This window comes from Sparus aurata, chromosome 12 (assembly GCF_900880675.1).
Source record: "Sparus aurata chromosome 12, fSpaAur1.1, whole genome shotgun sequence".
In the NCBI taxonomy this organism is placed as follows: domain Eukaryota; kingdom Metazoa; phylum Chordata; class Actinopteri; order Spariformes; family Sparidae; genus Sparus; species Sparus aurata.
In genome coordinates this window covers 25,597,256-25,618,387 of record NC_044198.1, presented here as the reverse complement: position 1 = coordinate 25,618,387, position 21,132 = coordinate 25,597,256, and the positions used below count along the sequence as shown (strand labels likewise).

General features: G+C 42.5%; 2 protein-coding genes across 5 annotated transcripts; one reads left to right on the top strand and one right to left on the bottom strand.

Annotated features, from left to right (window-relative positions):
* Positions 1 to 316: 316 nt before the first annotated feature.
* ash2l (ash2 like, histone lysine methyltransferase complex subunit) lies at positions 317 to 7,811 on the top strand. 2 transcript variants are annotated; one of them, XM_030436812.1, is made up of 17 exons: positions 317 to 449; positions 1,038 to 1,104; positions 1,199 to 1,344; positions 1,429 to 1,517; positions 1,634 to 1,728; positions 2,000 to 2,095; positions 2,274 to 2,369; positions 2,476 to 2,551; positions 2,723 to 2,740; positions 4,281 to 4,380; positions 5,421 to 5,638; positions 5,721 to 5,888; positions 6,289 to 6,482; positions 6,736 to 6,828; positions 6,913 to 7,011; positions 7,101 to 7,160; positions 7,259 to 7,811. In XM_030436812.1, the coding sequence occupies exons 1-17, from the start codon at positions 391 to 393 to the stop codon at positions 7,364 to 7,366; spliced, it is 1,782 nt and encodes a 593-aa protein (XP_030292672.1). In that variant the 5' UTR covers positions 317 to 390; the 3' UTR covers positions 7,367 to 7,811. The 2 variants fall into 2 exon arrangements, with proteins under 2 accessions (XP_030292672.1, XP_030292673.1); XM_030436813.1 differs by lacking the exon at positions 2,723 to 2,740.
* A 1,084-nt stretch (positions 7,812 to 8,895) lies between these two features.
* Positions 8,896 to 20,306, bottom strand: grk5 (G protein-coupled receptor kinase 5). Of its 3 annotated transcripts, XM_030434865.1 has the most exons (18): positions 20,217 to 20,306; positions 18,899 to 19,062; positions 18,696 to 18,812; positions 17,743 to 17,832; positions 17,530 to 17,642; positions 16,514 to 16,591; positions 15,892 to 15,989; positions 15,723 to 15,815; positions 15,497 to 15,560; positions 14,458 to 14,598; positions 13,464 to 13,654; positions 13,342 to 13,379; positions 12,707 to 12,796; positions 11,641 to 11,849; positions 11,412 to 11,549; positions 10,824 to 10,961; positions 10,612 to 10,743; positions 8,896 to 9,279 (listed from the first exon to the last, which is right to left on the bottom strand). In XM_030434865.1, the coding sequence occupies exons 3-18, from the start codon at positions 18,745 to 18,747 to the stop codon at positions 9,187 to 9,189; spliced, it is 1,758 nt and encodes a 585-aa protein (XP_030290725.1). In that variant the 5' UTR covers positions 18,748 to 18,812; positions 18,899 to 19,062; positions 20,217 to 20,306; the 3' UTR covers positions 8,896 to 9,186. The 3 variants fall into 3 exon arrangements, with proteins under 3 accessions (XP_030290725.1, XP_030290724.1, XP_030290726.1); XM_030434864.1 differs by lacking the exons at positions 18,899 to 19,062; positions 20,217 to 20,306 and having other exon boundaries at positions 18,696 to 18,890; XM_030434866.1 differs by lacking the exons at positions 18,899 to 19,062; positions 20,217 to 20,306 and having other exon boundaries at positions 8,896 to 9,276; positions 18,696 to 18,747.
* Between the last annotated feature and the right edge of the window lie 826 nt (positions 20,307 to 21,132).

Genomic DNA, 21,132 nt, shown 5'->3' with positions numbered 1-21,132 from the left:
ATCTTCTATAAGATGATTACTCATTAATTAAATGTATTTAGTATTATTGCACAATATATTACATAACAAGTTGTGTAGAATAACATTTTCTGTGCAATTAAACTTTATTCTCAAATTCAATATGAGTAATTTATAGGTACAAATTTTTATATTACAAGTTGAATATTATCTAAATCCCATTAAATTGTATGTTTATTAAAAAGTAAAAGTATTTAATTGATTACTGTTAGTTTTCAATTAATTTTAACACCATCCACCCATCATGTATGATGAGGTGCAGTTCACCTGTTTGACCTGCGGTGTCGCTGTCGAGCAAGCCCGCGGCAGCAACCCGGAAGTTGTTGCTCCAGCTGCGTCTCGCGATGTTTTTTGTTTTCATTGATTTGAAAGATGGCGTCTGAAGGGGAGGCGGGCAGTGCTGCAACAACCGAACCGGAGGCTGGAGAGGGGTAAGGCTGCGTCATGCAGCACATTTTTTATTATTAAAAGCTTGTATGATATAATTCTGATGATCTGTGAAAATATAAAACACAGGAACGCTCTTCCTTAGCTGTAAACGCTGTTAGCAAACCGGCTAGCTAACATTAGCAGTCCACAGACTCACCGAGTGAACCGTATAACGTTACAGCTAAGATGCTCTTTATAAAGAGAAAACATCCCTGCATCCAAAAATATATGATCGTTTAATGTTACCCTGTCTGCCTGCAAGCTTATAAATCCCACGAGGCTTAGTTGAATACTTTGTATATATTGATACCTTCATCCGATCATTATGTATGTAGCGTTAAACACCTTGCGCCAGACTCCGTTTGAAAAATGTCAACTTCAGGAAACACAGTGTATGATAGATAGGAATAGTAACGAAGGAGCCGATGAGCACATCCGAGTTAATCTGACATATCTGAACTCGATTAAGTCTTATACATTGATCCTACAGCTGTACAAAAGCAAATCAAATGAAAAATGCGATTTCTATAAATGGAGAACGGTTAAAGAGAGGATGTTAACAGCGCGCCTCTCTTTCTGATGACTTTCAGGGATGCTGCATTTGGGGAACTACCAGCCAGCATGGATACTGAATCATCAAACGGCAAAGAGGGAATGGTAACGCTGTTAGATATTATTATTCATGACTTTTAATGGCTTTGCTTTAAATTATGATGTTTTTATAATAAGAAAATTGGGGTTTTTTTGACAGGAAACAGTTGGTGAAGGCTCGGAGGCTGCTGATGCTATGACTGGATCCGGAGATGAGGAGAGTGGGAGGCAGCTGGGAGAGGTGGAGCTGCAGTGTGCCTTGTGTATGAAGTGGTTCACTGCAGACACATTTGGCATCGACACTGCGTATGTATAGCTATTTGTTTACTGTTCAGTGAAATATCAGCACTTATGTGACTGTACAGTACTGACGCTTCTCCTCTTCTACAGGACCTGTCTGCCCTTCATGACTAACTATGTGTTTCACTGCAACGTGTGCCATCACAGTGGCAACACATACTTCCTCCGAAAACAAGCAAGTAGGTGTTCTGTGTCTTTAATAAACTGCCTAAAATTACCATAACAGTGGATTTAAGATACTTGCCCTCAACAATAGTGTTTCTTCCACAAACCGCTGTTAATTTCCGTGTTGCAGACCTGAAGGAGATGTGTCTCACAGCCCTGGCAAACCTGACATGGAGGTCCAGAACGCAGGAGGAGCACCCAAAGACGATGTTCTCCAAAGACAAGGTGAGCATAAGATGTTACTCGACTTTTGTAGGAGCTCATGTGGGCGTCTAAAGCCTCTAGTTCTCCTGGATTTAAGCGTATGGGAAATTGACCTTTCCAACTAAACTAGTGCCAGATTTTTCCCAGCCAAGAAGGAAGGAATTCCTAATAATATAATAATACTGATATTCCATGTTAATTGATATTAATTATAGATGAACGTCTTCTGATGTAGTAGTGAGTGCTTTATCACTTATCCAGATATTTTTCTGTTTGTCATTTTTCTCTGCAGGATATCATACCATTCATTGACAAGTACTGGGAGTGCATGACAACTCGTCAGAGACCGGGGAAGCTCACCTGGCCCAACAACATAGTGAAGTCAATGGTAATGTTGTGGTGGATAGTGGGGAAACGGTCTGAGGCAGCCAATGAGAAGAGCTGTTTCATCATTCTAGCAAGATGCCCCCTGCATTAAATCTCCACCGGCTGCTGCTTTGTTGCAGCCATCCACATTTACTTTGCTGTATTAATTTTCTAATTTTGTACTATTTCTTATTTTCTAGAGTAAAGAGCGAGATGTTTTCCTGGTGAAGGAACACCCTGATCCTGGCAGTAAAGACCCAGAGGAGGAATACCCCAAATTTGGCCTGTTAGATCAGGTATTGACCGCTTAGCTGTTGCACGTAAAATGGATTTGGACTGCTGAAACTAAAGAATGTTTGTATTCACGTAAAGTAATTGTTTTCCTCCGTTATTCTTCTGAAGGACCTGGGAACCATCGGACCCTCCTATGACAATCAGAAACAGACCACTGCTGCCCCCACTACTGGCGGGCTGAATGGTAAGGATGTAAAATGTAAAAAAAAAAAACTTGTAACACAGATAAAGATGAATTACAACATGGCCCAGTGGGGAAATGTTTCACACCCCTGGCCTGTAATCAGTCCCCAAACCCGAGAGTGAGAGCCAGTTAAATGTGATGACTGTGGTGATTTTCTGCATTTTGTTCCAGGTGGATCTGCTTTCTCAGGTGAATATGTGGTATCTTGGCGTCTGGCAGCTGATCAGTGTGTTTTTGTGTCTTGTAACCCTCTGGATAGAAGTTGGCCCTGAGGTTCCAATCAGACTTCACTTTGCCCCTCAGCTCAAACCAAACTGATCCTAATTATCAAATAGCATCTTGTGGGCAACTTCATCCATGTCCAGTTGTAAACTCCCTGTCTGCTCTCTGCATCTGTTTGGTGCCCCCTCCCCCCTGCGCCCCTTCCCTCCCCTCCCCCCCTGAAAGCTTTGCCCCCTTTGATTGGTGAACATATCTTCCTCGTCTCTGGCTTGCTGCTACTGGGCTCCAAAAAAAAAATCTCCTCACTGAGATGACTCTCTGTCTGCTACATGACAACACATGTGGGAGCAGAGAGCCATTTCTGATATGCCATGGGCTTCATCCAATGCTGATTAGCCTCATCCGCTCTCTTCCATCTTCTTCGTTTGCAGTTTTTTGGTGTCAGACTTTTCAGCCACATTGATTCTGCTGAAATGAAATTATTTGAACTGTGAGTTTAAAGTGGAGAACTACTCCTCGCCCTCTGTCTCGACCACAAAGTTGGCGTCAAGCTTCACGCAGCTCGAAGTAACTGATCTCTCCGGTTCTGTCTCGTCCGAGCATTTCAAAAAGCGGGACGAGCAAGAACAGCCAAACTTATTTTTTGTAGTATGCAGTTTTCTTTTCAAACTAGGCAATGAATACACCTCACATCTGATGAGTCTGATGAGACTCTGAGACTGGAGAGACAACAATATATAGTATATAGAGACAACTTCATTTAGATACCACTTTTTAAAACGCTTGAAAGGGGCTCTTGGCAACCGTTTGTATCAGATGTGATAACCACTTATTTATTGTATTAATGACGTGAAAAATAAGACCTTCCCCCTCTCTCTCTCTCTCTCTCTCGATTGTGGACGTTTTCTCGAAAGCTCTTGTTTCTCGATCTGTGTCACGTTGAGGAGGTGTGGTAAGAGGCTGATAGTGTTTGGAAAACGCCATGCGGACTAATTCCTGCCTTTTTGTGCCTGCTGTTTCCCCGTGTACACCTAATAACCTGCTTTCACCTTTTGTGTAAGTCTGTGAGTGTGTGTGTGTGTGTGTGTGTGTGTGTGTGTGTGTGCTCAGTGGCAGTCGTGGCATTGTTGTCAGTGTTTAAAGATGATGAAAAGATGGACTAAGTTTACACATAGTCCGAAAAAGTTAGACTGGACTGTAGTATTGAGTTGAGGTGTTTATAGATATTTAGTCTACCTTCATTCATAGAAATGTGGTGGACAAAATATCAGAAACACCTCTTAGTGTAGTGCAGCACAATTGAAAAGCATCACAGTCACCATGAAAGAGAGGTCGGATTTAATGCACATCTGTTGTGTTGGACTGTAATGATTGTAGCTACGCAGTTGTACCGTATAAGCTGGCAACTGAGTGGATATTCCCTGCGCCACTGACTGCCTGTGTGTGTGTTTGCATGTGTGAGAATTTCTTAGCGTTCAGGTGTTTAATCCGTCTGATGTTTTTGAAGGTGCTTTGGCTCCGGGCCCTGGAAAAGGAAGAGGGGCAAAACGTAAACAACAGCAGCAACAGGAGGGCACGGCAGCAGGAGCCACGAAGAGGACCAGAAGGTAGAAGCACTGTCAGCAAACACACACACACACACACACACACACACACACACACACACACACACACACACACACACAGAAACTAATCATGTGTTCATGATGCAAACTGAGATGAGCCACCGTGTTTTCAGTTGCCACCATTTCCTGGTCCAAAGTGAACTAACTTCAGCTTTGTGTGGCCCAGCTGTGTCGCTGATGTTTCTGGTGTTACAAGGTGTCAGGCTTACACCGATTACATTACTTGCCCCAACAGTTGTTTTGTCGATTAATTAGTCAGACGATGGACGCCGTGACTACAAACTGCTGCAGGTGTCTTCTCAGTGCAGCAGCACAACACAAATGCTGTGTCTCAATTCAGGGTCTGCATCCTTCATAGGAGTGTTTGAAAGCCAATTATGTCACAACACCGCGTGAAGACTGTCCCAGTCGAAAGGCTCTACCAAATGCAGCCGTCTTTGCCCTCTCTTTGGAGGATGCACCCCTACTATCCTTCGTGGCCTCACACAACCCAAGATTTTTTCTGCGCCCGAAAAAGAAGAAAGAAAGAGAGAAAATGGCGTCATCGCGTGGCGTAGATCGTCACTTTCATGCGCCTGGGCGGCAGAAATTGAGATGTAGCGATAAAACATCTGGTGACGCAACCAGGAAATGCTCCAAAGGCTAGACCGTCACATTCGACAATGGTTGACGCGGTTAACAAGGTCTCTCTGAAGGACTCGCCTCCGAAGACCGCAAAGGCCGAGTCCTTCGAAGGATGCAAACCCTGAATTGAGACACGGCAAAAGAGTCACATTTCACTTGAACGTGATGCTGTCAAAACGAAAAGCAAAAGCTCCTTTTTAGGACTGAATGCTAACAGGGAACATGCTGACATTATTGGGGGAAAAGTTGTTGGAGGTGTGCAGCCTGCAGATCTTCTTAGAAATCAAGATCAAGGAAGAAAAGAGTCCTCTTATTCATCTCTGTAGAATCATCATGAGATGGAATTAAGATTGAGTCAGTGAAGATGCTAAACAAACTTCTCTTCCTCTTTCTCACAGCGACCCTCTGTTCTCGGCCCAGCGCCTGCCTCCTCACGGTTACCCACTGGAGCATCCCTTTAATAAAGACGGGTACCGTTACATCCTAGCAGAACCAGATCCTCACGCTCCGGACCCCGAGAAGCTCGAACTGGACTGCTGGGCCGGTAAACCCATTCCCGGTGATCTGTACAGAGCCTGTCTGTATGAGAGGGTGCTGTTGGCTTTACATGACCGAGGTACTAACAAGTCGAGACACATTTTAAAGAAAAATGGAGGTTATATGTAGCTGAACAAAACTAATATATGTTCATGTTGCAGCACCTCAGCTGAAGATCTCTGACGACCGTCTGACAGTGACCGGGGAGAAGGGCTACTCCATGGTGCGAGCTTCTCACGGTGTACGGAAAGGCTCCTGGTACTTTGAGGTTTCTGTTGAAGAGATGCCGTCAGAGACCGCAGCCAGGCTCGGCTGGTCGCAGCCACTCGGTGAGTATTTCATCCTGAAGAAGCTTCATTTTCATTTCCAGCTAATCCAAGAAGGTTTATGAACAGTTTATTCAGCTCAGAGGTCCAGTGTGCAGGATTTCTACCTGACAAACACCTGCTGTAGAGACGGACTTTCACGCTGCAATCTGCAAAATCACCACTAGATGCCACTAAATCCTACATATTGGTCCTTTAAGAAGTAGTAGAATTTACTCAAAACTCCCTCTGAGATGTAGCATAAAAGCAAGACAGAAAGAAATGGAAGTACAGTACCTCAAATTTGTATTTAATATAGGTGCGTGAGTAGATGTAGTGTTGTTGTCATACCCAATTCATTCCTTTCTATTTCAGGAATTGGGAATAAAAACCAGAAGGATTAATAGAACCATTTATTTTGCAGGCAACCTGCAGGCACCTCTGGGCTACGACAAGTTCAGCTACTCGTGGCGCAGCAAGAAGGGCACGAAGTTCCACCAGTCGCTGGGAAAGCATTATTCCTCCAGCTACGGTCAGGGAGACACGCTGGGCTTCTTCATCGAGCTGCCCGACACCACAGAGACCGCCAAGGCTCTGCCGGATACGTACAAGGATAAGGTAACAGAGACGCAAAGAGAACCACACGGAACAGTGGACAGGAAATTCTCATTAGTTAACTTATCCTGAGTGTTTTATTGTCTGAGGGCAGGTGCAAGTTTAATGACAAATAGTTGAAGGAAAATAAGTCTCACAGGTTCAACAGGAAACAAAGCTAGGTGTTTTTTTATGCTCAGGTCTTAGAGGGTTTTAAAAACTCTGAATTTGATTTGAGAACAGGGGCCTGACATCTTACTTCTGTTTCTCTTTCCAGGCGCTAATCAAGTTCAAGAGTTACCTGTACTTTGAGGAGAAGGACTACGTGGACAAAGCGGAGAAAAGCCTGAAGTCGACGAGCCCAAGCAGGGTGAGGACACGTCTCCAAAAATAAAATCCATTCAGAGAACCTGCCACGGTTTGCTGCTGTTAACCTGCAGATCCTGTTTTTCAGATGATATTCTTTAAAAACGGAGTGAGCCAAGGTGTTGCTTATGAAAACCTGTTTGAAGGCCTCTACTTCCCCGCCATCTCACTCTACAAGAGCTGCACGGTCAGTTACACACGGGTTGTGTTGGTGATTTTCCTGCTTCCTGTTTGTTTTACCATCAGTTTGTTAAACTTCACCCCGTCTCTTTTCAGGTGTCTGTCAATTTTGGGCCACATTTCAAACACCCTCCAAAGGACCTGAAGTACCAGCCGGTGAGAGCTCCTTTTAGAGATTCACATCATTACAAACCTCTCACTCACGTCAGCTGTCGTTTGATCCTCTGTGGTTTTTTTTTTCCCCTCACACTCAGATGAGCGATATGGGCTGGGGAGCTGTGATCGAGCACACGCTGGCTGACATGCTGTACCACGTGGAGACGGACGTGGACGGACGGCGCAGCCCTCCGTGGGAAGGATGAACGCACAAACACGCAGTCAAACCCTGGTTCCACTTTCAGACAGTGACGTTAAAGCACCACACGCTGCAGCAAACATGTGCCTGATTTAAAAATGTTTAGATTTGTTGTAAAAACGATGAAAACCTCACGATGGCTGCTTGTCGACATCTGTTAGCGTGTCACCGGCTGACATTCCACTCTGAACATCTGGCAACTGAATCAACTTATTTTTGGTGCTCTGCTTTAAAACATGTAGATGTTGAAGCTGCTGTTGCTGTCGAGAGACGCCACCGGGTATCACGTTGAGCCCAAACAGACCCACTTCATTCTGTAGACAGGAGTCCATTCTGCAGTCTTTAGCGTTGTTCAGTCTTTTTGCTATTTTTATTTGTTTTACAATGTGTGTCAGTTATTTACTGTTTTATACTCTGAGTTAAATAAAAAAAGAAAATGCTACGTGGAAAAAGCTTGAGTCGTTCATAAAACCTGGATTTCAAACACATATTCATACATTTGACTTTAAACTGATGGTTCCTGACTTTTTTTTTGGGATTGTGAGCCTTTAAAAATAAAGCTCCAGTGTGTAAGATTTAGCAGGAAAATAATATTAATAATCACGTTTTCATCAGTGCATTATCAACTGAAACTAAGAATCACTGTGTCTGTAACCTGAGATCGAGTCTTTCATGTCTACAGATGAAGCAGTTCATCTTCACTGCCATGTTTCTACAGTAGCTCAGGATGGACAAATTAAACATGGTGTTTTTAGCGAGGTGAGGGGGAGAGAGTGAGCTGTAATCTCCAACCTGACCACCAGAGGCCACTAAATCCTACACACTGGACTTTTAAGTAGTACTGCAACCTCTCTTGCGTTGCACAAGGCTCTGGTTTGTTTGCATTTCTTTAAACCACTCAACCAATCATCTTAATCCAGGATGTAAAATAGTGTTGGGGAAAATCTGGCGTACATGTGGGGAGGTGAGTTGAAATAAATCCCTGCAAAAGTAGAGGCAGGTAAAGCTGATTGTTGGTACCATTAGCGAACAGGGTGTTGAAGTAACTTGCCAGAAAACAGGAAGGAAGGCGTTCATCCTTTGAGTACAGAAGTGGATGTTTGAGCCAAATATGAAGAAACACCATCAAGTTAACAGATATATTTTCTTACTCAGCCATCTAATCTGGATAATACGGAAGAGGAGATTAAAGTCAGAAGTCTGCATATGTAAAACAATTTTGAGATCTGACTTTAATCTTAGAATTCTGACTTTTTTCTCAGAATTCTGAGAATAAAGTCTGAAGTCTGCACATGAACATTTTTTTAGTTCTGACTTTAATCTCAGAATTCTGAAATTAAAGTCAGAATTCTGAGAATAAAGTCAGAACTAAAAAAAAATGTATATGTGCAGACTTCTGACTTTTTTCTCAGAATTCTGACTTTAATTTCAGAATTCTGAGAATAAAGTCTGGCTGCGTTCAGTCAGAACTAAAAAAAAAAGTTCACATGTGGCCCTAATCCTCTTCCGTAGGATAAAACTCACGGAGGCACTGCGTTAAAAATGACATCAAGTTTATTTTAAGGCATTTCAGTTAAGACAACGTGACTGGTGGAACTGGTTTGTTGTGACGTAGCTTCATGTGTCCTGCTGTTTGTATCAAAATTCAAGTTTTTCACAATACAAGTACAAAAATGTGTTTAAAAACTGATAGAAACAATGAGTGTTTGAGTGTGTGCGTGACTGACAGAACAGTTAAAATATACATGAAGAAGAGAGTGCTAATACAGCGAAACATGCTATGCTGTGATTTACAAGCGTGCTGGGTGTTTGTGTGCTGTGACGTCCTCAGAGCGCCGTGCTGAGCAGTCCGGACTTCATGTAGGTTTCATTGGGCACCAAACTCTGTTTGCTTTCCTCCGTCGCATCTGAAGGGTGCTGCTAAAGGAGAGAAACGTTCAGCCGTCTCATACACTGACAGAGGTGGGAAGTAACTGAGTACAAATACTTTGTTATTGTACTTAAGTTGATGTTTACTTGTGTATTCATTCTTCTGACAACCTTTGACTTTTCCTCCCTACGTCTGAACACAAACATCTGAACTTTCAAAACAAGGGCGTAACCATGGTATAGATATTAGGGGGGCGGGGGTCCAAATGAGAGCCCTTCATTGAAAAGGTTTTAAGCTCCAATAAATAGCTTTAAATTACGTAAAAGAACACCTACATGGCATTAATGCAAGAATATGAATGTACTCCTGTCGCATAACTCCACTTACATGACAACTTGACTTGAAAAAGAAGTCAATCTTCTGCTGCCTCTTTCTTTTTGGCATTCATAATCATGCTGAATAATATCAAAATCAGTGGATGTTTCTAGAAAACTATCTGTCAGTTACCATTAACTTTACCTGGCTTACCTGGCTTGCTTAATATTAGCTAACATGCCACAAAGCAAGACAGTTAGTTACAGACAAAATTCTACATTATTAACTAGTTAAACAACCGTTTCATACTCTGTTCGCTGTCTGCAGCAGTGAGTGACGGCAGCTCCGTGTTAGCACGTAATTGTTTACTTTTCCGACTAGTGGGTTCGGTCAAATGGCTGTGATTGGCTTGATGGCTGTCAATCACTCTAACTTGACCAATGGGTTTTCATGTATGGGGGAGCTACTCAGCTACTGATTGAAAATAAATAAGAAATAACGAGACAGATCTGTTGACAGGGTTTATAAAAGAGTGCATAATTAACATATTTTCTACTGTCTATTGGGGTGGACAGATTGCCATTTTCTCAATATTGAGGGGGACACAACCCCCCAAAGAATGCGTGGTTACGCCCATGTTTCAAAGCAGGCTCGTTACTTCATCGCATGCCGCCTTCCTGACATCACCAGACTGATTTTAGAGATGTAAACAGACAGAGAGGGAGACTGGAATGTGGAGAAAAGGCGTGTTAGTGTCTCGTATCTGCAGAGAGTTTCTGATTTTCTCTCTTTGTTGCTGCTCGGGACGCTTTACCAACCCAACATGTGTCTATTTGACGTCCTGGGAATGAGACTCAATAATCAACTGTCTTTGTGGTGCCTTCAGGAACAACCTTCAACTTTAATAGTCTTTGAATTCTATTAATATGACGTGAGCTTCAGTTAGCTTTGACCACAAATGTCCTTCAGAGGGAGACTTTTTACTCTGATACTCTGAGGAGTTGAATCAGTACTTCTACTTGAATAATAATTGTGAGCACTAAAGTCACAGAAGAAAGTGTTCTTACACGTCTGCGGAAGATCCGGTCCAGCAGGCTGCGTTTGGGGCTGTCAGGGGCCTGGGACCAGTCGAGGTCTGGAGATCGAGATCCCTCGGGTCCGAAAGTATTCAGCTCCCTGAAACATCCCGTCTCTATCATCTATAAAGGAGGAAGAAGACGGTGAAGTTTGTAGATTCGTTCCGGACTGATAGTAAAACGTAACCCTGACATGAACGCACCTCATTCTGCCAGGTGATGGGAACGCTGCCGGTGATGAACTGGGAGTAGAAGTTGCTGTCCGTCTGGTCCAGAGTGACTCCCTTCACTGAGGAAAACTCTTCGATGTCCTGCACGTCGCTGCAATACACCAGTCTGGGCTGGAGGAGTGAAAACAAATCAAGAGATACAGCGAGCTCAGAAATAAACCACTTTACAACACAAGTTCTGGAAGTGCTCAGACTTAATCCACTACAGATGAATTCCGCGGAGGTAGAACTAGAAATAACACAAAGCTGGTTATGTAGGAAGTTGATATCCAACAAGGAAAATGGATCTCGAATACGAAACCCTGTGTTATTGTTGCATCGCTTCCTCATGTTTCTGGTGTGAGCTACTTTTTGGTGAGTGCACAGCAGGACAGCTGTGAAGTCAATCTACACTTAGATCTATCTATACTTTTTATAGGTTGTTTGTGATGGAATATGTTGACACTTTGGTATTTCTACTTTAAGTGAAGGATCCAAATACTCCAAGTACAATACACGTGCAGAGACAGTATTTGTGTTATTTTCTTTATCATAACTTGTGTAAATCATTCGTGTACTCACGTCAGGTTTAAATGGCGGCTCAACAAGTCCGGCCTCTAACATCCTGAAGTTGACTTTTTCGAAGAAAGGATGTGACTGTACCTCCGTCCCGCCTGAGCCCCGGCAGCCCAACCTCTGAGCTGGATCCTTGTTCAGCAGCTGCAGTCCAGGACAGAAACCTGTTACTCCCTTTACTGATTCTGATTGATATTTGATTCATGAAACCTGTTGAGGAGTTTTCTGAACGTACCGAGGAGCACAGGTCCTTCACCTGCTTGCTGAACTTGTCACCGTATTCCTCCTGCTCTGTCAGAATCCTCCTCTCCATCTCTGAGGGTTTGGGATGTTCTCCTCGCGCCCTGAGCGGAGGCTGACCCGCCGTCATCTCATAAATCAGACAGCCGAGGCCCCACCAGTCGGCACTCATCCCGTAATGTTTGTGGCCGATCACCTCAGGAGCTGAACATAAGATGCGAATCAGAAAAATCTGGTTTTGTGCATCACGTATGATCATATATCAGGGTTCGTACACATTTTTCAAGGTCAAATTCAAGCACTTTTCAAGCACTTTTAAGGGTAATTTTTAAGATTTTCCAGCACCTTACTGCTGGGGTAAAATACGTATCTAAAGGAATATATATACTTGTGATTTTTTTCTTCACTTTTTATCACAATTATGTACATTGTATTATGCTGTAAACATCTAAAATTATATTCTATAATAGCAAAAACTTCAGAAATTGATTATCCAGTCTGATCCCAATTTTGTAAAAGATACAGTTATAATGTCAAGCACTTTCAAGCACTTAAACTAAAATCCAAGCACTTTCCAGACCTTGAAAACACAACAGTGAAATTCAAGCACTTTCAAGGATTTCAAGCACCCGTACGAACCCTGATATATGTCTGGTTTCACATGTGGATTAGAATTTCCAGATGTGTAAATGTGTTTCCTCACATGCAATTGACAACTAAACTTAAACATTAACATGTGAAGATAAAATGTCACATTTGAACAGATCATTTTCGTGTGTGATTGTAGATGTAGAATTTCCACCTTTCTATCTATAATAAAGTCAGAGGAAATAAAAACAAATATTTGGATGTCGAGACAAACCGAAGACCTTAATGCCCCCTTGATGATTTTTACATTTACGTCTTCCACTTCTTGAATAGTTTGTTGTTTTCTTTGCAGTGGATTCACAGTTAGCTAGCGCAGTTTACAGATCGGTGCCTCTGTTTAGTCCCGTGAGTGAAATCAGTGTAAGCCTCTGCAGACGTTGGCTGGACGTCGATAACGTGAGGCAGATACGTACCCATATAACCCACCGTTCCCACTCTGCCTCGCACCAGTTGCCCATCAGTCAGCCTCACAGCCAGGCCCAGGTCAGAGATGCGGATGTGTCCTTGGATGAACAAAAATAAAACAAAAAAAATCCACAAAACTGGTTTGACATACTTGCTGTCATGACGTACTTTCTACTCTAATCAGTCTCTACTTCCGTCCTCTGCAGGAGTTGGCACTGATCAACGGAACAGTTAAAGACACCATGTGACAACTCTAAATACTCTAAACTAGCGATTTGTAATTACAATGGCATTCAAAACTAAAGTGGTTCCAAAACGTTCAGCCAAGAATGCAGGAGCAGGTGCACAGGTGTGCTAAAAATAGACACCACACCTGACTCCCACAAGCTCTTCACTTCCTCAAACCGCCCTGTGAAAACACCTTCGACACCACTTCCTTCTCATAAAAACAGGTTGGTGTATCTGACAAGTGAGTCTGATTGACCTGGCAATTGGCTGACTGTTATCAATGAAATCACACCGATTAATTCCAGAGCTATAAATAGCCGAGCAGCGAGGTGTCTGTCGGGAACGTCACCGTGTTCTGTCTACAGTTTGGAATGTGATCTGAGGAGCTTTTTTTAAACACTGTGGCTGTACATACCGTTGTCATCCAACAGAATGTTTTCTGGTTTCAGATCCCTGGAAGATAAACATCAGTGTGTTATTCAGTGCAACCAAGGACAGGAGACATTTGACTTTGGCGCTGACGTGAAACACACTGACCTATATAATATCGACTTCTGGTGGAGGTGAATTAAGCCGCAGCAGACTTCTGCCGCGTAGAACCGCACTCGCTCTTTGTCCAGGCCGGGCGAGCCGATGTTATGAATGTGATACTTCAAGTCCCCGCCGCTCATCATGGTCAAGACCATGCAGAGGGCGTGTTTGGTCTCGTAAGCGTACGCCAGATTCACCTGAGCAGAGAAGGAAGTGCATATGGAGTTTAGATGAGATTACAAAGTAGAAAACGGTAAACTCAAAACATCTTCCTGCTGAAGTGCAGCGGTGCATCACCAGTGATTTCTTGAATCGATTCGATTCTGATTCACAAGGTCTCGATTCGATTTTATTGCTGATTCAATCATCGTTTTTTAAGTTATCAGATCCAAGATGGCGGTGTGCATGGACGTAGTGGCTCATGGTTCCCTGCGTGTTGCAACTGTTCTGGTATTTAATGGATGATGCATTCTGTTTATTTCTTTTACATTTCTCATTCTAGAACACTAGTTTTTATTCTATTTTTCTCCTGTTTACTATCCAGATGTTTGTTTACTGTTGTGCAGTGATGTGCACAAGGGGGCAGTCGCCCCCCTCGTGGCCCAATTGTTGAAAAAATGCGCTAAAGTGCCCTCCTGGGAGCCAAAACGTGCACTAAAGTGCCTTCTTGGGAGCCAAAAAAGCATGCCAAAGTGCCCTTTTGGTTGGCAAAACACACTTAACGGCCCCCTTGGCTGGTTAAAACATGTTAAACTGCCCTCTTGGGAGCCAAAACACGTGCTAAAGTGCCCTCTTTGGAGCCAAAACACGCCCTAAAGTGCCCTTCTTTTCGCCCCTGCCCTTCAAAAAGTCTGTGCACGCCACTGCTGTCGTGAGATTTTAAGTTTTTCTAGAGTTGCCCCTCTTAATTCTGTACAATGACACTAAAGGGCAGTGTCAGTGAAGCAACCAGAGAGCTGCAGGATGAAACAGAAAACAGTGTAAGTTGTCGTCGTCTCACCACAAATCGACTGTCCAGCCCCTCCAGGATCTGTTTCTCGTTGAGAGCCATGCCCTCTCCCTTCCTCTTCTTCACATGAGTCTTCTCCAGCTTCTTACAGGCGTACATCATTCCTGTAGCTCGCACCTGACAGGCCCACACCTGGAGACAAAACGCAGTGTGTGTGTAAGTGACAGCGCTCCCGTGATTTACTGTCAGACTTCTGTGAGGACAGATGCAATCACACTTTCTCAAAATGCATCAACAACATGATTTTATAGAACTTCCTTGATTGGTAAACACGTTCAGCTTCAAACAAAGATACGATCGACTTTGACAAATCTCTTCCTAACAGTAACTGTTACACAACTTCTACACAGGACCAACAATCCTCCTGACTGAAAGACATCTGACCTAAATAGAAAACGCTTTATATTAAAGTCCCTCTATTAAATGGTCTGTTAGCCTACCGAGGCAATGTGGTAGTTATTTTAAGATTTGATATGAATAGAATTGACTTGACTTGTTTTAAAACATAAAAACAACTGAAAAAAACAAACATAAAAAGTCTCCAGAAGACCAGAGACCCTAAATTGATTTCAGAAGTTCTTATTTACCCACTTCAGGTGACACTTCTACCTCAGCAGCTGAAGCGAAGACAGAAGTGTGAAAACGACAAATCAATTTGGGATCTTGGAGCTTCTGGAGACTTGGATTATGCCGTGTGGAGCCATTTTGTACTTGTTGTGTCCATCTAATATTTGTGGACTAAACTGTTTATCAGCATCGGGGTGAGGAGATGAATTAGAATATTTGGGGTGAACTGTTCCTTTAAGAACAATAATAAACACTGAATTAGTTTTTAAAAGTTATTTATAAGAGAATAATTGCCTTGGTAAATCTTTACTAAGGTTTTTAGTTGCTGTATCAACATGAATAAATATGTTATTATGCATTTATTAGCAGTTAGCAAAGCTTCATCAGCTAAAGTGAGATATTTTTTAAGAAATCCATGACAGGGAGATATCGTGTCACTGCTGTGATGTGGCTGCAGTCTTACCTCTCCAAACCCTCCTTTCCCCAGCAGTCTGTACTGTCTAAACGCGTGCTTGGTGATGGGCTGCCTTGAGGAGAAACACCAGGATCAGTTTTTTAGGTTTTGAGCAAAACTGTGAGCTGAATGTGGAGCAGAGCCAACAGAGATTGCAGCGGAGTGGATCGAGAACAGGCAGATAAACCAGCTGCCCGGCTTATCTGTCGCACGCCGCGTCTTCACTCGTACTGACCTCTCTATCGACTTCCACTGAAGGAAACGGTCGAAGAACATGCTCTCCTGGTACTGGATGAAGGTCTCTCCGCTGAGGTACTTATGCAGGTCTCTGATCCATGAAACAGTCGGAGAGGTTAGTCATCGTTAATAAACACATGTAGAAAGAGGGAAACAAGAGGACTCACTCTCTGCAGTCGTGGAAGACGTCCTTGAAGGGGTTGAGCTCCAGACTCTGGATGCAGCTCTGCTCGTGTTTCTGCACGACGGACACACACTGAATCGACTGAGGAGAAAACAACATGCAGGGATCAGAATTCATCCAGGTGGGTGTCTGATTGGATGCAGATCTAACTTAAAGGAGACTTTTTGTTTTGTTTTTCCCTTTCCTTCAAAGTTTTATAGGTTCTTGTGCATGTAAAAGGTCTTGAAGCTCCTCTTTCCCACACCAAACACTGCTCCTTAAACGCCTCGTCTGTAGTCCCGCCTTTAATTCTGTGACTTTGTGACATCACGCTACATCACAATGTCACACATTTGCAATATTTATGCCTTGTGGCTAATTGGCATGTAAGAATTGGATTTAGCGCAGCCGCTCTGTTGTTGTTAGCGATGCTGGCTCAGGCGTGTGTTAGCCGACCAATCAGAGGAGACCAGGTATTCAGGAGGGAGGGGCTTTAAAGAGACAGGAGCTAAAACAGAACATGTAAACCTCTGAACCAAAATAAAACTATGAACCTGAAAATAAGAATAACACTTCTCCTTAATATCATTTGTTGTAACTTCATGTTTTCTGCGTGGTTGTCAGACCTGACTCCTCAGGAATCTCTGAATGATGCTGACGCCAAATTCCTTCCTCTGCTCGTCCGATTTAGAGTCAAATGCTTCCTGCAGAACACAAATAGGAAAATCATTATCAGTACCTTTATTTAAACAGGGAGAAACATTCAGAGCAGGCTCGCTTTTGCAATGACAGCCTGATAACACACAGAAAGAAAAGAAATATAAAAAAGACAGTTCAGTTCAGAGTCTCATTTTTAATTTTGTCTCACCCAAATTAGATCTTAAAAACAATAAAACAAAATATCAAAACATATAAAGCGAGATCTAGTTTCAAAAGGTTCCTTTTGTCTGGTTAATAGTATTTTATCTTTACCACCACGCTGATGGAAAGTCAGGTGAAGTTTCGTCGTCCACAAAACACTTCTGGAGCTTCACAGTAAAACAGTTTTGCAGGATTCTCCAAAAAAACTGAAGTAGCTGGAGACTTGTTTTAAATAAACTTAAAAAAAACAGTTCAAAACAACTATAAAATGCCTTCATACAGCTCGTCCGGTGTTATCCAAGTCTCCAGCGTTCCCTGAGATCCCATATTGATTTAAAAAAGACGTTTTTTACACACTCTTCAAAGCTAAAATCTTCACTGTAGCTGCTGAGCTAAACGCGTTAGCTGCACACTGTCTGAAGTGGGTGAACAGGCTTAATCGTGCCTCAAGGGGGGAGATAACATCTTTTGAAATCAATTTTGGATCTCAGGGTGTCTGGAGACTTGGATTCCATTGGATGAGCAGAAAGGAGCCATTTAATGTTTTCTTTCGGTTGTTTTTTTTTTTACTTTTGCGTCCTTACTGTCTCCGGCTGCTTCAGTTGTTTAGGAGAACTGTTTCTTTAAAGACTTGTTTATAAGAGGTTACCCTGCTCACCTGTAGTGTGTGTGTTTTAATTACAAACTGTTAAAACCACTACCTTGCCTCCTGAGCTTTGAGTTGTTCTGTGTTTCTTACAATAAAAATGCTATAAATCATGTTTTTGAGTTTGAAGTGTACCAAAGCATCCAGGAGGGAGATGTAGTTCTGCAGCTCAGGACGACTCCGGCAGAAGAGCTCGAACAGTTTCTTCCCGATCGGCTGCTTCACACACAGACTGTAGTAATCTCGCTCTGATGGAGGAAATAAACATGATGTGAAATCACACACACACACACACAGCTACAGCTACTGATGGTGTACTGACTCACACACACACTCACACACACTCACCTATGTTCATGGCCAGGTCCATACACTGACTGATGTGAGGGAAGCGAAGCATCTCCTTCCATTTCCAGCTCCTGCCTTTGCTGCCTCCACCTGCAGGCACAGGGACGGGAGGAAGTGAAGGTATTTCAGGCTCCCGAGTTATGAAAACACGCTCACCATGGTGATGAAGAAGAACGCAGACTGACACTTATGTCGGCAACGTGCCGCAAATGTGCACGCGTACACGCACGTCCAGCCCGTCAGGTTTCAGACAATAGTATGCTCTACTACAGTGAATGGACTATTAATAGCTCTGAGAACAGGTAAGCAAAGCCTGTGGGACCGCATTACTCTGCAACTTACTTTCAAACTTCAGTGGCCATGCTGTCACTTCTCTGTTTCCCCCGAGTGCGTTTGTTTAACAAAACAGAGCATGTACAAAATAATATATTCAACATTTCGCTTCAATTAGAAATGTTTCTGCTCAGTTTCTGTTGGAGGATTCACTGAGGATGAACGACGACTGAAGGCTGTGATGTTCAAGCACAGAATCGTCCAGGAAAACTTTAAACCAGTATAAGAATGGGTTAATAAAAGAGGCCTAAAAGTTAAAGCAGTTGGTGCAGTTTAATCATTCATCATCCTCAAAACACTGTGCTGTTGAGGGAAGTCAGTGCTCTCAGATCACCTCACCAAGAAACATCATTCACATCTGTAATCCAGAGGATTATGTCATCAAGCGTCAAAGGAAAATCTGCCTTAAGTCTAAAAACTCTGCATGTCACAGATCTTAAACCATGTGCACCACATTAAAATGACACTTTGAATCCATAAATATTAGCACCTGTCCTCCTCTGACATCCTATTAAATTAGTTTGTGTCACTTTAAGTACTTTCAGCGGATGAGAAAATAAGTTTTACAAACATTTTTGGACGAACAGTCTGCAGAAAAATAGGAAAAAGGGGCCTCTTACCTTCTCTGGCTCTGATCAGAGCACTGTTTGCTACCATGCTGTCAATCTCCATGGAGGAGCGTGAGTTCGTCCTACAAGTTGTCTTTGTCTGTCTGTCCAAAGCTGTTCATGCACTGACTGTAATAAAGTAAGAACTCATCACCGGCCGCGGTGAATAACAACAAGTGCAGTCGGTCGAGTTGAGACAGTGAGGAGTGTCTCACCTGGAGTCCCTGCAGTGACGCACTGATGAATGGAGATGCAGGTGTTTCTGTAATGACAGCGCGACACTCCCTCGCCACAGAGGAGGGACGAACTGTTGCATCACCACTCACTTTAGACAAGCTGTGCTGGAGTGATGCGTTCACATGTTCACATCGTGTCATCGCTGTTATTGAAACAGAAGGAGTGTCAGACTGAAAAGGACAATTGAAGACGGATAATCAGTGATTACATAAGTACTAATTACTCTCTTGTGTAAGTGAAAGCAGAAACACCACCTTGTAGAAATACTTAAGAGTACAAAATCACCAGCTTCAACATAAAAGACTTTGCTTAAGTCCTAATTATGCAGAAAGGCCAATTTCTAAAACATCATAATTGTATTTATTGATTTATATTTTGTCATAACAGAAGAAATATATCTGTGAGAAAAATCTACTGGAGTAAAAAAGTAACATCACGTGACTCTAAACTGTAGTGGAGTAGAAGTTTAATCGAAAATACTCAAATTAAGAGCCTCAAAATGCACTAAAATACATTAAATACACACCATTGGTATTTATAACTGTTACTTAAGTGAAAATATCAACACCCTAATGTCCAAATATGTGTGAAAAAGTCCTAACTGCCTTTTAATCCTACTTAGCTTAAAGAAATAAAAAAGGTTTTAAAAGTAAAAGTTGTCGTTTTGCAGATTGGCTCTTTAAAATCAAATTGATAAATATTTTTAATGATGTATTAAAAGGTGCAATATGTAAGAATTCAGTTCCAAATGTTCCAAAAATTATCAACAGCCTGTGAAGAAATAGAAAAAAGATAGTCAGTTAACATGCTAACCTGCTCCAAAGCTCCTGTGTGACATCAACACTCTTCCCAGAGCTAACGGTAGCTACAGCTAACAGCAGTTGGCGGTTGCTGTGGTGATATGCTGCCCCCTATCTGTTTGGAGTATGAACTCGACAGGAAGCCAAGTCTTACATATTGCACCTTTAACATGTAAGCAGCAGTTTAAGTGTCATAGGAGAAAGATATCAACGCTGGAAGAGTCAGTTACATGTTCTGTCATTGTCCTGCAGTCCCAGTTCAAAACTCCATAAGAAAAATGGCACGTTTTAGAGCTATTTCCGTATAAGGTTAAGATGTACACTTTTGTAACTCAGCTGTATTTATCTGCGAGGATGTAAAAGTGTTAAGCAACAGCAGCAAACCATAATTGTGGATTAATTAGATCAGCAAAACAACAAAACTGATTCGAATTTCTTTGTTTGAAGCCCCAAAACACATTTTAATGAGCAAAAATAGACATTTAAGTAGATCTACCTGCTCCAGATGTGTTTGGTGTCACAGCAGCTCCTTCAACCGGGGAGGAGTAATCCTGCCACCTGGTGGATAGATGACACCATTGCATCTTGTCTCGTTCTCTGTCTCCAGATGTTCCAGTGGTGAGGTTCCCTGAATGCATCGCCCAGAATCTGCACCTCTACAGCTCATAAAAGCAAACAGACGCTTGTTGTTAAACTTGTTACATCCTCACAGTTTGATATGACCGTAACTTGAGCTCTGGCTCTGTTCGTGTGTGAAAGCTGGCAGGAGGAAGTCCGGCCGCATGCGAGGAAGCCAACCGTATGCCTTCATGCTGTTCACAAAGAATCAGAGGGAAACTGTTGAGGCCTAATTGGACATCAGAGGGAGCAAGGCTTTAAATACAGTCTCATGCCTTATACAAGCTGATCCAAATAGCTTTACAGTCAATCTTCACATCTTTACAGTGATTTGTGCCTTTTATTAATTGTCTCGCGACCAGAAAAGAAACCAAAATGTAGGATTTTGTGCCATTTTACTGTAGGAAATATCATAATAATAATAAATGCAGTCTCGTGTTGTTATGCTGGTGTTTGCAGACCTGGTTTGTAGGTGTGTGTCAGTGTGTGTGTGCTCCTAGTGTAATAAATACTGTTTCAGCAGAAGAGAACAATATTTACATCTAGACAATAGAGCTAATGTAACACTGTCACTGCAGGGAGATTTCGTCAGCTGATATCAGAGAGAATGTCAAAAGTGTTTGTTTCCCGTGTAAAGTGAAAGAAGAGGCAGAGCTTCCTCCTGGGCTGAAGGGTGTGTTCATCACAACAACTTCATAACATCTGATCAGACTCCATCATATTTGACTGAAATACGTCACAGATTGTTTAATTAATTTAAGAATCACAATATAAGGTTGTGACTCCCTTATATT

What these genes read in the sequence shown, in the direction of transcription:
- ash2l (XM_030436812.1), top strand. Translation starts at nt 391, where the DNA reads ATGGCGTCTGAAGGGGAGGCGGGCAGTGCTGCAACAACCGAACCGGAG. An exon ending in GTTGGCTTTACATGACCGAG is followed by an intron (nt 5,639 to 5,720) that starts GTACTAACAAGT and finishes TTCATGTTGCAG; the next exon opens with CACCTCAGCTGAAGATCTCT. An exon ending in CGGCTGGTCGCAGCCACTCG is followed by an intron (nt 5,889 to 6,288) that starts GTGAGTATTTCA and finishes TTTATTTTGCAG; the next exon opens with GCAACCTGCAGGCACCTCTG.
- grk5 (XM_030434865.1), bottom strand. Translation starts at nt 18,747, where the DNA reads ATGGAGATTGACAGCATGGTAGCAAACAGTGCTCTGATCAGAGCCAGA. An exon ending in GTCTTCCACGACTGCAGAGA is followed by an intron (nt 15,816 to 15,891) that starts GTGAGTCCTCTT and finishes TTCATGGATCAG; the next exon opens with AGACCTGCATAAGTACCTCA. An exon ending in CAGAAGTCGATATTATATAG is followed by an intron (nt 13,380 to 13,463) that starts GTCAGTGTGTTT and finishes TTTATCTTCCAG; the next exon opens with GGATCTGAAACCAGAAAACA.